Genomic DNA, 15,645 nt, shown 5'->3' on the forward strand with positions numbered 1-15,645 from the left:
TCAGGTCTGGTGTGAATTTTGGGATGTAGTTCACCAAACTACATGTGGTATATTATAGCTAGCTATCAGTTTTGTTCACCAAACTGGTATAAACAAAGCAGGCTTACCCGAGAGCTTATAGTTAGCTACCACTGGATGCATACGAGCTTGGCCTGCGGGTAGGTACTTAGCCAGATTATAGCTAAGCTCTTTTGTTTTCAGATTTGGCATATATATATCCAAGGAAAGATGGGTAAATGGAATTATTCAAAATTGGCATCATTATTCCCATAAGGATAAGTGTATTTAAGTAGAAATAAAAAAGTCCTGAGAGAATGGAGATTGCCTACACCTACACATTTAATTCCAACTTCGATCATTATACAGCCTGTCAATATAGTATAGCCACAACTGGAGTAGGAATTAAGTGTCCTTTAGTAAATGCATAGTTGAAGTTGTAAATGGTCTCCCTTTTCAATGGCTTTTATTTCTACGTCCCTATACTCATAGTCAAGTTGTCATGAAGGAAGGTATGATGATGTTTTATGGCAGGAGAGTATAAATATGTGTGATACCTATTCCATACTATACAGTACTAACATACTTTAAAATAATTAGTACTGCACAGAACTACAGAGCACTCACCCTGTTTGTTTTATTGCATGATGATTGATCATGGTTTTAAAGTGTGGATTAATAGCCCTCAGAACATTATTCATGCATCATTATGTTTTGCTATGTTAGAACATACCATTGTAGGTTTTATCGGTTGGTATATGGTCACTTTAGGAAAAGGAATCGCTCAAGCCAGACAATATCTTAAGAACACAGCTTTGATACCCAACTGATTCAAAGATACGATTGCGATATACTTTTTTTTACTTGTATATTTAGCAGCGCACAGCAGTATTAGTGTCTTAGTCAAGCTGAGAGTAGTCACAAAATTATGACAAGTTGACTGTTTTATGATGAATGGTTACTAAATAATCGTTTGGGCAATGCAATGATGCATATTTCTATGCATAACATGTTGAGCATTGTGTTATAGTGTACTAAGTACATTATCAGGAGCTTATGAGCCACCGAAGGCAGCGAAGGAGTGTGAAATTGAGTTCCATGACGATCCAAATTGTGTCACTGTGTTTGTTTTACACCACGTGCAAATGGAATTCCAGCTGCATGAAATAGAGATGAGTTCGCCACCATCGAAGAAGAGAAAAACCTCAAGGAAGACTCAGCCAACTTTACCATCGCCATGTATCACTGGTCACATGCAATTTTGTATACAGCTTCAAATAACAAGATTTTACTTTCCTTATATAGAAACCAATTGGCGACTGATTTGGATTGTGATGGCACCTGGCAGGCAGTGTAAGTTTCATGCTCCTTCGGCTGTTCATAAGCTCCTGATATTTCTTATACAATAGCAAAGTTGGTAGCCTTAATGTAGTGCATAAAGTAAAAATGAAACTCAAACAGCAAAAATCTTGATGTGGACCAGGCTAAATCATCTACAAAAGCTTTACAAATATGACCTCGTGATCGGGACCAAGCTCCACAAAGCACCATTGGACTTGAACAGGTAAGATTTACTTGCAAAGAATGGTGATCAAAGAACATTTTCATATGCAGCAAAGCAGTAATATAGTCTCTTTATGAATAAGACAAGTCTTTTGCTTTATAGCAGGGGCAGATCCAGAGTTTGGAAAGAGGGGGGGCACCTTTCTGAAAAACAGATGAAGACCAAAAAAACTTGCTGAAAACAGTGGCGTAGCCAAGGGTGGGCATGGGCGGGCATTTGCCCAACCATGACAGTTTCTTGCCCAACCATCACAAACTTTTGCCCAACCATCACAAGTAGCTTAAGATTCACGCGAGGATTCACAGCAGCACACAAAACCACCCTACTTTGATACTGTAAGGCGTAAACATGTACCTCATTTGTTGAACCATGACTTCAGAAGAGATCGAGATAGATAGTATATCACGTGATCCATTACGCGGAAAATCCCTTGCGAAGTCCCTATAAAAGACGCACGTGCCACGCTCCTTGGTGCGGTTTAAATTCGAAATTTAAAATGGAGTCAAAGCGTGGTACACTACAGTCGTGGTACTGTATCTCTGAGTCACAGTGAGTGATAATCGTCAGTAGGATTCAGTGTGGATGGTGCTGGCAGCAAAAGATTTCGTTTCAGTGGATTTGTCAAGCGTATTTTTTTGATAAGGAAAGTACCGTATAGCCTACCTTACTGCTGATGAAAGAAAACAGGAAAACCTGACTCTTCTAGATAACAATAATAGCATATGCAAATGGAGCTGGAAATGGAGAAAAGGTCAAGTCATTATAAAGCGTCATGTACACAAATTGTACTGATTAACTGAGTTGTGGTTTGCAAAATGTACATTGGCTGCTGTAAGTCTGGGACGAAGCTTTCTTGGCATGCTGATATTTGTGTTATAGTTCATAAATTAGCGCCCCGGCCTTCATTTGGGACCATGTGGCGTTTACTTGAAAAAGCATTTCATATCGCTGTGGGTTGGTCTGTAAACTATACTGCCAGTTGATTGTGGTAAATATGTGATGAACTGTTTACATTGTTGGTTCTTGTAGGTTCAGCAGTTTGATGTCACGTGATACTCAGCTACGGCGATCGTCGGTGGATGCCTGCCCTACAAGTTTAATAGATAGCATATAGCTAGTAAATGTTTGCATGCATGCAAGCAGCATTTGTTTACACTATAGCATAGGTAGGTGTAGGCCATGCGTGCATACACTTTTATACTTTTCTTTGATAATGTCTCGCATGAAAGTGAGCGTGTTTCTTGTGTGTGTAGTTAAGTTGATGTTATGCCCAACCATCAAATATTGGCTGGCTACGCCCCTGGCTGAAAACCAGTTGAAGACCAAAAAAAAAAAAAAAAAAGGTCAACAATAATAGCTAGTTATCCTTACCAACTATATCACGTCTGTTATGTAAAATAAAATCCTATTTATAGCTTCATAGGTAAGCTACACTGCCTCATGAACATTGTGACTGCTTTATTAGAGTAATTGACTGCTCTATTAGAGTATCTCGATCTTGTATGCAATTTCTTGAAGGGGGGCATTTGCCCCATCCTGGATCCACCATTGTATAGGATATCTCTGCAGCAGATAACTAAAACCTTCCTATCACAGTTCTGTCGATCAGCAGCAGTATTTTAATAATGCTGCACTGAAAAGGAAAGCATGATGAGAAAAGTACCAAATGACAGCTAATGAGTGTTTGTTTAAGCCACTAGAATTTCTCCTCAGAAAAAAAGAAGCATGGAAAGAATAAGGGGTACAGCAAGTCAGAATTCAGAAATTGAGACCTGGTACAATGATGGTAACCAATGAAGAAAAATGATTGTCACCGTTTAACATTGTAACAGGGATGTAGGTTGCTGAATTTTGATGACAGAAGCTAAATTTCATGAAACATGTTAAGACTTGCTGTAGCTACTAAGCTAAAAAAATAAATTAGTGTAAGGCCTAGGCTGCTCGATGAGGGTACCTTTCCATCATTCAATTATTACCACATAGAAAGAATCAAAGGATAGAGTTTTATGCAGGTATCTTTCCACCATATATGCATCCTATTATTTATACTTACAAAGCATAAAACTTTAGCACTTGGCGCGCTGCGCGCCGTCAAACGCTAAAGTTTTATGTTTTGTAGTTTTGGGAAATTGGATTTCGCCAAATCCAATTTCCAAGTTCAGCTGTTAAGCTGAATGGCCTGCCTTTTGTGGCCTCCAAGCGTTAATTGTTCCACTAATCGAAGCCACTAAGTGTAGCAGATTACACTGCTCTCAGTGGCGAATGTTTCTATACACCATCACGATCTTTTAACAGTAGCCCACTATAGCCATAGGCCCTCTATAAACCATTGTATAGCTAGTTACCCTCATCTACACAAGAGCTAATAGGGCCTCCACTCACATGACAGTAGCAATCAATCCATCTTTTAGGTAATGAGAGTTCATGGGGCTTCCCTTGTACATGTAGCTATATGTCACAGGCTTTGCAGAGTAAAGCTAGCTAGCTTGATATGCTAGCTATAGGCATCAGCATAACTTGTACAACATCTCCTATTCAGCCTCCAGACAACAGGCCCCAGAGGGGAGCCCAGAACAGTCAGTGTTCAGTCATGGTAATCATCATTCTGACCAAACCTTATAATCAGTGGCCCATCTAGGGGATGGGGGACACTTCATTCCCTTTTTCTTCCATAAAAAAAATTCACAAAAGATCGATATACTCTAATAGAGCAGTCAGTAAAAGATTGTAGTAAAGGATTGTAGTATTCTTATCTATGGTCACACTGTGTAATCATCAATATCATAGACAGTAACTATGTCACTATCAAGTACTCCAGATCTCCACACCTTTTGTATCTTACTTACTGTCAATGGTTTGATTTATTTTTACAGGCTGGATGGGTTGCCGTTGCCACCGTTCCCAAGCGCAATGTGTTACAGTGCTGGACAGCAGGAAATACCACCAATCAAACAAGCTAAGGCCACCAGACTCAAGTGACATAGGCGAGATCAATATCAAGACCCTATATAACCCCTCAAGCACATCAGGTCATAAGATAGTAACATACAACCAGCATGCACGTGTTTAGAACATCCACAAGTTTATGAATATCAAATTAATACCATTATCAACACATTCAACATAATACACATTGTGATAGTCCAGTCCAGAAAATTATGAGATGTTGATCATCCTGGACTTAATCCCCCCCACAGTACGAGGAGATTATTACATCATCTTCAATACGTACCTAATAAAGATGGAAATAAGGTGATCCCTGCAATGTACAGAGAACATGCATCCTACTTTGCCTAAGGGTCACAATTGCAATGTGTCACCAGGCTAACAAAAATCAAAGGATGCATAGAACGACAGATTTTGTTAACAAATGCTTACCCCTTCATTGAAGTTTTGGAATGGTTCCAACATATCTCTATTGATATGAAACATTTCTGGCTAACGCTGCACCCTGTAGCTACGGTAACACGCAACATGTTTTGTTCTAAATGATGCTCAACTTACTGCATCCACAAAGTACAGTCCTGGTTCAATTGTAAGACACATGCCCTCCTTAAGTATACTCGTTCAGTTCTAAGACTTGTCAGGTCCCGTACACTGGGACGTTCACGCAATGCTGACATTGGTAAGTGGATTCCTACAGACTTCATGAAGTTCAACTACAGAAAAGTAACAAAATGTACAGGGGGTCTCTACATTAAAAGGATCAAGGTCCTTGAAAGTACTGCCGCATTCTTTCAAACAAATCTTACTTGGCATAAACCGGTAAGCCCCACTAGGAATCAAATCTAGGGGAACTACTTGAATGTTTGGTACAATTAATTAATTCACAATTCAAAGTGACTGCTTTATTAGAGTAGATTGCACAGGGTGCACATAACTGTAGTTAATGTAAGGATATTATGGAGATATAGTGATCAGGATGCAGAGGGTTGATGTCATATTATAAAGCGAATTCCATGAAATTTTTGCGACCAGATTCCAGTCCACCTTTTGTGAAGTTAAACCAAAGAGTGACACACCACTACTACTAGTAATAAGCATACACTGAATATTTTTTGGTATATATTGTCATTAAAAACGTGTTCCACCACTGCTCCCTAATATATAATAGTATACTCCATTCATGTACAAACAAATCGTACACTTACATTCAGAAAGTCCACTCCTGCAGCACCATGATGGGTTACACTGTCCTTCATTGTGATCACTGGGTGCCTACTGGAAGTAGTCAGTCCACTGAATTATCTTATGCACAGATCATCATGGCAAACCTTCTCATTGTTAGTCTGTTTCCTACTGCAGCTGCCGCTGCTGCTGGGCGCCTACTGGAAGTAGTCAGTCCACTGAATTATCTTATGCACAGATCATCATGGCAAACCTTCTCATTGTTAGTCTGTTTCCTACTGCAGCAGCCGCTGCCGCCGCCGCCGCCGCTGCTGCTGCTGCTGCTGTTCTCTCTCCCTCTGGGCAACTTGGTTCGCCTTCTGTTGTGCCCTCCACTCAGCTACTGGCACTTTCCCTGGTAGGTTTGGGCAGTACCAGTTCCCATAATTCTGGGTGTGCCCACTATGCACTAAAATAGAACAATCAGGACATATAGTGTCTAGTTTGTAATTACCACTCAAAGGCTGGTGGCATTTGCTGCAATCATGTTGTTTATGCTTTTTGTGTTGGCGTGGTGGAGGAAGAGGTCCCTCCAGTCCAGCAGCAGCAGCTTCTTCCATCCTTCTCTTCAGTGCTCGCTTACGGTGCCAAATGGCGGTATGACACACAGTTCCTAAAACATGACATACACAAAATTGACGTACACAAGGTTTAACATACCTGTCTCCACTTCCTGTTCTTGGAATCCCTGCAAATTATACAATAATTGTTATGACTATACTACTAAGGATTACCAGCTCACTGCTTGTGTGTCACTGTTAGTGGGGCAGCCAATTCCGGTGGTACTACTGTGCACTGGACCCGAGAACCAACATGAGTACCAGTGCCGGCAACAGCTCTGATCCTAGCCTGTCCAGATGTGTCATCCGGCTTGGAGAATTGATGGTGTGGTGCTGGAGGGGCAGGAGGGAAAGGTGGCTGGTTATTTGCAGGAAGATTCTCCTGTGCACAGAGTGGTTGAGCTACCATCTCTAGACCCTGCATTCTAGCCAGGATCTCCTTCCTCCTCTCCTCGTTCTTGTACCATTTTTGCTATCAATAAAAGAATCAAAACTTCAGCCTTATCGAATAGAGTGAGTAACCAAAGTGGTCTGATTAATAGCATACAATGCAAGGTTGGTCCCCTCCAGCAGGTCTAGGGAATTGTACAGCCGAGCCCGGATGGCAGTGTAATCCTGCAAAATTAGTTTCCATTTGGACAGGTAGGCTCTTTTCTGTCCGCCTACATGGAATGTGTCAGTACAGTATAACAATATTATATTCATGACCATACCGGCACCGCTGGTCCTTGTTGACACATTATGCCTAGTGCACAGTAGTAAGCAGATTGCTTCCACAACACGGCTCTTTAATGGAGACAATGGCACAGAGACTCCAGCGAGAATGCATCTGTGGTAACACATACTAGAGTATCGTTTACTACCACTTAAGTACGTCAGTATACCTCCTCATTTGCTATGTGGTCGTGTGACCTGTCCTCTTCTGACCACAGAAGTGACCCCTCAAATTCAGTGGCTGAGACTTATGGAGCACTTCTGTAGCCCTCTTATCATAAGGATCCAGGTCATCCCAGAGAGCCTTGATCTTCTGGACCTCTTCATTTGACACAGATAGCCCGTCCAGCCCAACAAGCACTTGGGCTAACTGTGCCACCTTCTCCCATCCTGGTATCCCCCTGGAGTCTACTGTGGTGGAACTGGCAGATATAATGTCATTGGAAGCAGTGGTGTTGGAACTGGTGGTTGCCATGGTGGTACCATCATCAATGGTAGTATCATCCTGACACATAAATAATTATATTACAATTTGTGTCCAATTAATTACTACTTCCATCTCATCGTCATCATCATCACCATCATCCTCATCATCTTCTTCAGCTACTCCCGTACCAACCATCCTGGGGTCTTCAGAAAAGGTGGCAGTGTCAGTGAAGGTGGCAGTGTCAGTGTCATCCTCTGCAAACCCTTCATCCAGTAGCTCTTCATGTAGCTCTTCATCTCCCTCCTCACCCTCAGCCAACTTATCTTCAGTGAGCTAAAGAAGCATGCCAGCTTGTTTGTAGAGGTATGACACCCCAAACAGCTCCCCCTCATTGCGGCATGTTGGTGTGTGATGGTACGGGAGTAGCTTGCTGCCGGAGACAGACTCGCTGACCTTGTTGACCGGATACGTCAGTCAGCAAGGGTGTAGTAATTTAAAAACTAACCTTGCTAGCAAGCTGCAAATTAAAAATGCGCATACTAGACTGCTGCTGCTGCCAGTGCTCGTGCCTGGTTCCACCTGGCCAAGCCCTCCAGTAAATAAGCCTGGAAGTGGACATCACTTGCAGACGACCCAGGGATAAATCTGGAAAAACAACTACATCACAGTTGTGAAAAATTGCAGACTAACCTGGCCAGGTGGAGGTGAAACGATTCCAGGGATGTTGTGCCTCTTGCACATCGAAACACTGGCAGCTCTACCCCACCCTTCTTGATGTGTCCTGTTACAGTATACAGGGCCACGCTTGGAGGATCCTGAATACACGGGATGTGCTTCTTCTCCTCATTCCAGATGGGGACCATCTGTTTACTGAATGAAGTACACAAAATGAACTTTGGAGAAATCAGGGATACATGTACCTGAAAACAGGAACACCGAGTGAATCAGTTGCAGGGGTAAACTGCAGCAGCAAAGCCTCTATGTTCTTGAAGGTCTCGTCTGCTCCAAGAGTCCTTCTCCGGCAGTGTCTTGACAACTCATTAGTTGTGATGGCCTTCTGTATGGCACTCATGGAAGGAGTGCTCACGCCTTGTTGTTGCAGACACCCCCTCTTGGTAAACAGACACCCCCTAGGTAAACAACACCCCCTAGGTAAACAACACCATCTTACATTACATTGGCCCATGTCAAGTCAGTCCCCAACATTGCTAAGGTGCACTTCATACCTCCATAAAAAGGTCTTGCCCAAACCCACCAAGCACACAATTCACCACTTTACCTGTGCCTCCACTTCAACTGACAATCTGTTGGATTTGGTAACCAATAGTTCACCTAGCAACTGAATTGACAGTATGATGGTCTTCTTGGTAACTTTACTGAGAGTGTCTGGAATAAGAACAGGTAACCAACAATAATCACCAAACAGTAAGTACAGTGTGAACCTGCTAAACAGGTTTGTGTGTTCATAGATATAGCAGAAACTTTAATAACTACAAAATATACTCAGATCATACAACACACCTTGGCAACTACTGGTAGCTATACTCTTGAAGTGCATGAACCATTTCTTGATGTCAGCAAACTCCAGGGAAATTTGAGAAAAGCATTTTAAGGAAAAGCATAAAACCTAATAGCTCCACCAATCGCTTGTCTCTGGCAGCGGCCGTCTCCTCTTCAAGCTGACTGGAGTGTGAAAGGATGTTGAGTTGATGGTATAGAGCAGCTAGTAGAAACTGGATTACTTCAGGTGTTGACTTCAACACATCAAGTCTTTCCCTGTAATATGGAACAAGTGTTGAAAAGCAGCTCTGCAGCCCGACACTTCTTCAAGCTCTTGTAAAGGAGCTTGACCATAAGCACAAGCACTTGAAGCATGCCAATGCATTACAGTGTTAACTCCAAGTGTTGTAGCGCTTGCCTAGTGGGTGCATGTGGGGCTGCACAAACACCATTACTATCGATGACTTTCTATACCATATTTTTATAAGGAAGTAGAAGGTCATAAAACCTATCATCTACTGTTTTATAGTGCAACAAAATTATCTGATTGTTGTGGTATTCACATACTGCTTTTATATGAACATTTCCTTTGTGAGATAAGTGGATTTAAACTTTGAACCCGGGTAGAAATGATACTTCAATTATGCAAACGTTCTGGAACCAGAACTCTTAAAAATCTGAAATAGTGTGTAAAAAGCATAAATATCTTAATAAAACAATTACTTGCTCTAATGTATATATAGAACCGTCAATTACTCTAATAGAACAATCATTTTGGAGTTCGGCTGGACGGAATTCTGGATAACTGCAATTACACTGTACGTGGAAATAATCGTTTGAGTCCTACAATGTACAGGCAGGTGTATATATTCATCAATCAGATGGCTACCACTTATCATACAATAACACACTTGTCAAATTGCAGTACAAGTCTCATGTCAGGAACACTATACGACATTCACTGGGTATTGATGCTACAAGTTCTTAAGGCACACACATGCACACACAACACACTACACTATACCATAAATGCACACAGACTACACTTCGTGCAGGCACCAAAAAGACATAGTCACACTATAACAATTTATTTCACTGACCCAGTTCTCACAGCAATAAGTTGCAGCAGTTGAGAACAGCTGAGGACCACTCTCTCGTTGAGCACATATTTGTTCTTTTCGTCATCATTAGCTGCCACCAATTGAGCCTGCTGGCTAGACAGGAGGTTGCCTAGCAACTGTAAAATTCCAGAGTTGATGAACAGCTGAAGGTCAGTTGGCTCATGAAAAAACGATAACTGAGATAACCCCAATAGAAGGTACTTGTTGTTTATAGCTCCTGGAAAAAAAGAACGCAATTGTGCTTTACACCAGTTGAGGCAAAGTTATAGCATAGAGGCTTTGCACTTTTAGCTGCTTTTGAGGCTTATCTAATATTGCAGGGATGTTCCCACAATGGTTAGCAGTAGTTAGCTATGACTAGCACTCAGAAAAAAATAGCCACTACCTCACCTGTCAAGCTTAAGGACCCACACATTTTATCCTACACTCTTGTCTCTTATAACCGCCACTATTCTAAAGCTAGGTACATCCCTGTTATTGCATCCTAGCATAATGTGGACAGTTTGTTTCACTGCATACACACATAACACAAACAACACACAGGTCACACAGGAAACAATTCCATACCAAACTTAGAGCCATCCTTTAACCAGCAGTTGATGACATACTGGAACACATCTTCAAATGTCACCTTGATCTCTCGCTGTACCTGGCTAGATGCAGCCTTCACATATTCCTGTTGAATTACATGACACTCACAGACACACAACATGCACCCCTGCTATCATAGGCACAGTTATACAGAATAAGCTAAAGCCAAATAAGATAACTCTTACAATTTAGGGTAACAATGCTTATGTTCATTGCATGGATCGTTGCTAATCTGCCTGTCTGATTACCTTGGTAATATGCATAATAGACGGTCCCTCAGTACAGGTAAACCAGTTTTAGTCACAGTGCTCCAATAAGAATTCTTAACTGACAAGACAAAATGTCCTGATAAATCCAAACTTGTCCACACATACTTACACTTTGTACAGACACAAGTGGTCTATTACTCTACCTGTAGTAGGCATCTCTGATGGCAGTCCCTTAGGTGTACTGAGGATAGCATTCTTTAGGCACTACTAAAGGGGTTTCTGTACACCAGAGGGGTTGGCATTTGGTACACTCCCTTTGGTGGCTTGAATATTTAATCTCTTAGACAGCTATTATTGGTATGGTGAACAGTCAACTAAATATGCACACCCTGGGCTTATTATGTCCTGCCAAATACAATTATTGGCTATTTTGTCCAGAAATAGTCCATTGCTGGTTGGCAGGAGTACTATAGTCATGCAATCATCAAGTGAGCAGTTTGTATAGGGGGCTGAATGCCATGAAAATTAATACAGAAATTAAATCAGCTATATGCACAGGGAAAACTGTCACCTGTTTGTGTAAAGGCCACCTTTCTATTAAGTCCAGTCTTAAATCTCCTAATTAAGTTCACACATTCTATAGCAACCAACTAAATCTTAACCCAGTACAGACAGGTTTCACTGTTCAATTTACTTACCATTATCATCATCATCCTCGTCATCTTTAAAATCATCCAAATTCTCCAGTGCTGCCTTGATCTCCTTGGCTTGCACAGTCTTGCTATATCGTATTATGATGCTGACATATTTTCCAGTTGTCTTCAAACAATGATGATGATTTTTCTATGTTGCAAATCATATCCATCTCATGGATAATCTATAAAAGGCAGTGAAAAGATAAAAGCTATATACATCAAAAAATTATTTTACTTACATGTGGGATTTTCTTAAGTACTTTATACTCTTCTAAAATATCCTTGACAGGCACCTCGGAGCTTGTGATCCACTCCCTTCTGTACAGGAATGTTCTTGACATCAATTGCTTGACGTTGGAATTGCCTGCTGGTTTGCCTAATGCTAACTCTTGTCTCAATAGCTCCATGTTCCTTTTATGAGTATGATCATCTTCTCGTTCTCCTTGCAGAGATGGATATGAATGTTGTCTGTGTTCTTCCACTTTAGGTTTTTTAGGCTTAGTTTCTTATCCTGCTGGTTTTCGATTAACGTTTTGACATCTCACATAAATGTATTGGGACCAAGATTGCTATTACAGAAACACTTAATAAAACAAAGACAATATGCGTTTACACTTACATATTCCTTTAGAAAAGGAAACTTTCTTATAAGGGCTTTAGCAACATGGTCACAATCACTAGTGGTTGCACGCGTCCCAGTTGTTAACATCATTGTAGCCAGCACCCTGACTATGTATTTCCTATCATCTGGATAAAAAATTTTGTTTCGTAGGTTCTCCTCAGTAGTGTCTCTGAACACCGGTAGTATAAATGGGTCAGGCAGTTTGCATACCTATACATTTATATAACAAAAATTACTCAACAGTAAACCAAAATACTTACTTTACTAGGTAGATGTCTGTCAATCTTGCTCTGTGAACAACTACTAGATTTCTGTGAAGAACTACATGATGGTGACAGCTACAGAGAGGAAAGTCTACATTTCAGTAATACAAACTAAGAAAATTACCATAGGTGTGTCTGTATCTGACTGATAAGACAATTGCTCACTCCTCGGGCTGGCACTTGCTTCAGTGCTTAACAGCTGAAAAATGGCAAACATGCACGTATAGAATAACTGCCTTTCACCTGATACTAACTATAAAAGCCTTATTAAACCTGACTTAGGGAATTGAGCTAAGCATGCAGGTACCCTTTGGTCCACCTTCAGACAATTAAGGTTTGTCACAACTTTTCACTTACCATAGGCAAACCAGTAGGTGGCACACTTGACTCTTTAGGCTAAACCAAAAAGGCAATAAAAACATTGAATGGAGATATGGTTGTTTACCTCATTATAATGCATCATATCAATGGCAGTCTTAATAGCACGGTAAACTTTAATGCGTTGGCCATATGTTGGCAAAATGTCCTTAAGCAACAGCGGTACCGAATCATGCACATGTCACTGCCTGAAAGTGAGAGTCACAGTTGAATATTAAGCACTTCATAGCACCAAAATGACCTGCTAAAATAACAAGTACCATGCTGAATTAGCACAAAGGTTGATGCTACAGTTACATAGAAAGTGTAAACTAACCACTGTTTAGTGATTTTAGCACTTGTATAGTAACAATTACATTTCAAGGAGGTTGTTAAATCAACATAATGTGTGCTAATATAACTACCCAGTTTTAACAGTGTATATCACAATTTATGTGTAAGCCATTTGTTCACTCTAGATACAGATCAATATCTCACATAATAGATACACGTGCTTAAGCTCACAAAATTGTACTTGCACATTCCATGCAGGCTTATTGCCATACAATAATGTAAACCCCGGAAAATTGGAAGTAACCTATGACAGTCCCAGTAGCCTCTGTATGGAAAAGCAACACATCTTGATTACCAGGATACTGTTTTTATCCTAATGTTCTATTCATTAAAGTGGTCGCTAATATTTGAAATGGATTACCACATGCTAGCATTTGACCGTAAAATAAAGGTTGAGACAGTAAAATGATCCTTTCCAACATGTCATAGAGATGAAATTTAACACTTCTGGCCCTCTTCGACATGTTGGAATTAACTTTCAAACCAGCAGACAGCAAAAGTTGGCAAACGGATACAAGGGTTTGGTCTATATTCACACCTTTGAAGAAATTTCTCCTTATTTTTTATGTACTGTACATGTAATAATGACAGTTCAAAGACAACGAAATATTTTCAAGCAAAGTAAAGCCAAAACAGTTATATTAGTAGTTATATTAGTAGAACTGAAGGGGTCTGGAAAACTTCTCATGGTCACTGTTTTGAAAGAAAAAAAAAACTTTCATTCAGTTGATAATATACCATAATTATTTCAAATGCTTTTAGATGTTTATTGCTAAAATTCGGAATTTGAGATTGGGGTTTTCCTATACTAATAGTGTGTTTTTGAAGTCAGCATCAAAGCCAAATAATCTCTAGTAAAAAGCCAGTTTGATTGTACATAATGGGAGTCAGAAAACAAGCTGATCAGACTTATATACGGTCTCCATATTCTGAAAGTGATGCGTGTATAAACACTAGCCACTTTTCTCCGCTTCCATCTTTTAAACAACCAAAAGCATCAACAATTGGATAACATGCTTGCATTTCATAAAATTTAAGTGTATCTTAGCCTACACTTGAATAACCAATTGAGTTACCATTGAAAAAAATGTATTAAGGAATTAAAAAAAGGACATGCACTTGAGACCAATTCCTCCTGGTTGCATTAAAGTTGCAGTGGGGTACATCAAACCTGGAATCAGGCCACCCCTACAATCAACATTCTGATGATGAAAAGTACCGTGGCAAGCTGGTCAATTTACTGTATAGCCACTGAGCATATACTGAATGCTATGTATTATGGCATATACCTATGTGATACTACGCTACACAACACACTTAACAAAGCCTACGACAGCCAATAGCCACTGTACTACGACCTCTGACTGAGGTCAAAGCGACAGGTCAAAGGACAAGGCCGATTTTATAAAAAACAAAGGTCAACCTGTTTACTCAGCACAGTAAAAGCTTGGTGAGTAGTAGCGAACAAAAATGTAGTATAAATTTATGGAATAAAGTCAAAAGTTAAGGCAAATTTGCGTCAATGGTCAAAATCGAAAATCAATCTTGACCAGCTTTGGCTGCAGTCGCAGATCGTAGTACAAAGGCTATTGAAGTGACACTCCCTCGAGTGAACCAGCATTGGAATGCCTATGCACCATAGGCAAGTCTAGTCTGGTACATCGCAGACCCTATCAGCAGGGCGCTTATCGATTGGAAGCGCCCTAATCTCCAATCGATAAGCGCCCTGCTGATAGGGTCTGCGGAAGCGGGCGCTTATAATCTCCAATCGATAAGCGCCCAGCTGATAGGGTCTGCGATGTACCAGACTAAGGCAAGTCCTCTTGGGGCAGGACTAGTAACACACAGGAGATTGTACTGTTGAAGGTGTAGGCAGCTGAAGTCCCACCTGGTTACCCATTCCTTTTGACAGAACTGTATTAAAGGGCTATAGTGAAATCCTTAGAAATTTTTTTTTCTTTATTCCACTGGCTCAATGATATTAGCAAGTATGCCCGACCCCAAGTGCATGGCTTACTACTACCGTGAACACATAGGATGCGTACATGAACAAGAAACTTACCAAAAATGCCTAAATCCATCTACCGTTTGCTTCTGACCTCGTATCATGTTTAACGCGCACTTCTGAAGCGCACTTGGTGACGGACACACAGCCAAACTACAGCTACCTTAACCATCGCCGTTTTTGTACGAATCTTAAACCTTTGTGGATAAGTGACAAATGGTTTATTCTTGCAGACTACATCAATTGAACAAGCTCGAACAAGCGTACACATTCCTTATAAGCGCCCGTTAACTATAAAAATATTTCTTCCAAGTACTACACATTCAAGGCTAGATTTCTCATTCACGCCAACTTAAAAGTATATGAAAATCGCTGCATGGCTCTACCACACATAGTTCTATTTCATAAAGAGAGCTCAGATTCATAGCTGATTTGGATCCAGCTATTTGCATGTTTGAAATTTTGCTTTCGTCAACTATGTTATGCTACTTAACTACAT

At 40.6% G+C, this 15,645-nt stretch overlaps 1 protein-coding gene and 1 long non-coding RNA gene across 6 annotated transcripts; one reads left to right on the forward strand and one right to left on the reverse strand.

Moving 5' to 3' along the window:
- Window positions 1-1,756: 1,756 nt before the first annotated feature.
- Window positions 1,757-2,864, forward strand: LOC136258556 (uncharacterized). The gene is made up of 3 exons (XR_010702823.1): window positions 1,757-2,312; window positions 2,591-2,684; window positions 2,820-2,864. It is a non-coding gene; the product is annotated as an uncharacterized lncRNA (long non-coding RNA).
- Window positions 2,865-4,643: 1,779 nt separating this feature from the next.
- Window positions 4,644-15,430, reverse strand: LOC136257660 (uncharacterized). Of its 5 annotated transcripts, XM_066050917.1 has the most exons (26): window positions 15,204-15,430; window positions 12,876-13,052; window positions 12,788-12,826; window positions 12,555-12,629; window positions 12,428-12,505; window positions 12,165-12,377; window positions 11,785-12,114; window positions 11,549-11,727; window positions 10,618-10,726; window positions 10,030-10,267; window positions 8,350-8,559; window positions 8,120-8,299; window positions 7,935-8,074; window positions 7,556-7,882; window positions 7,173-7,507; window positions 7,002-7,117; window positions 6,471-6,950; window positions 6,389-6,416; window positions 6,183-6,341; window positions 5,943-6,137; window positions 5,836-5,889; window positions 5,713-5,782; window positions 5,066-5,661; window positions 4,940-5,018; window positions 4,850-4,885; window positions 4,644-4,793 (listed from the first exon to the last, which is right to left on the reverse strand). In XM_066050917.1, exons 8-13 carry the CDS (start codon window positions 11,582-11,584, stop codon window positions 7,969-7,971), a joined length of 879 nt encoding a protein of 292 aa, XP_065906989.1. In that variant the 5' UTR covers window positions 11,585-11,727; window positions 11,785-12,114; window positions 12,165-12,377; window positions 12,428-12,505; window positions 12,555-12,629; window positions 12,788-12,826; window positions 12,876-13,052; window positions 15,204-15,430; the 3' UTR covers window positions 4,644-4,793; window positions 4,850-4,885; window positions 4,940-5,018; window positions 5,066-5,661; window positions 5,713-5,782; window positions 5,836-5,889; window positions 5,943-6,137; window positions 6,183-6,341; window positions 6,389-6,416; window positions 6,471-6,950; window positions 7,002-7,117; window positions 7,173-7,507; window positions 7,556-7,882; window positions 7,935-7,968. The 5 variants fall into 5 exon arrangements, with proteins under 5 accessions (XP_065906989.1, XP_065906990.1, XP_065906988.1 ...); XM_066050918.1 differs by lacking the exon at window positions 4,850-4,885 and having other exon boundaries at window positions 4,940-5,012; window positions 5,066-5,782; XM_066050916.1 differs by lacking the exon at window positions 4,850-4,885 and having other exon boundaries at window positions 5,066-5,782.
- Window positions 15,431-15,645: the final 215 nt, after the last annotated feature.

This window comes from Dysidea avara, chromosome 6 (assembly GCF_963678975.1).
Source record: "Dysidea avara chromosome 6, odDysAvar1.4, whole genome shotgun sequence".
Taxonomy (NCBI): Eukaryota; Metazoa; Porifera; class Demospongiae; order Dictyoceratida; family Dysideidae; genus Dysidea; species Dysidea avara.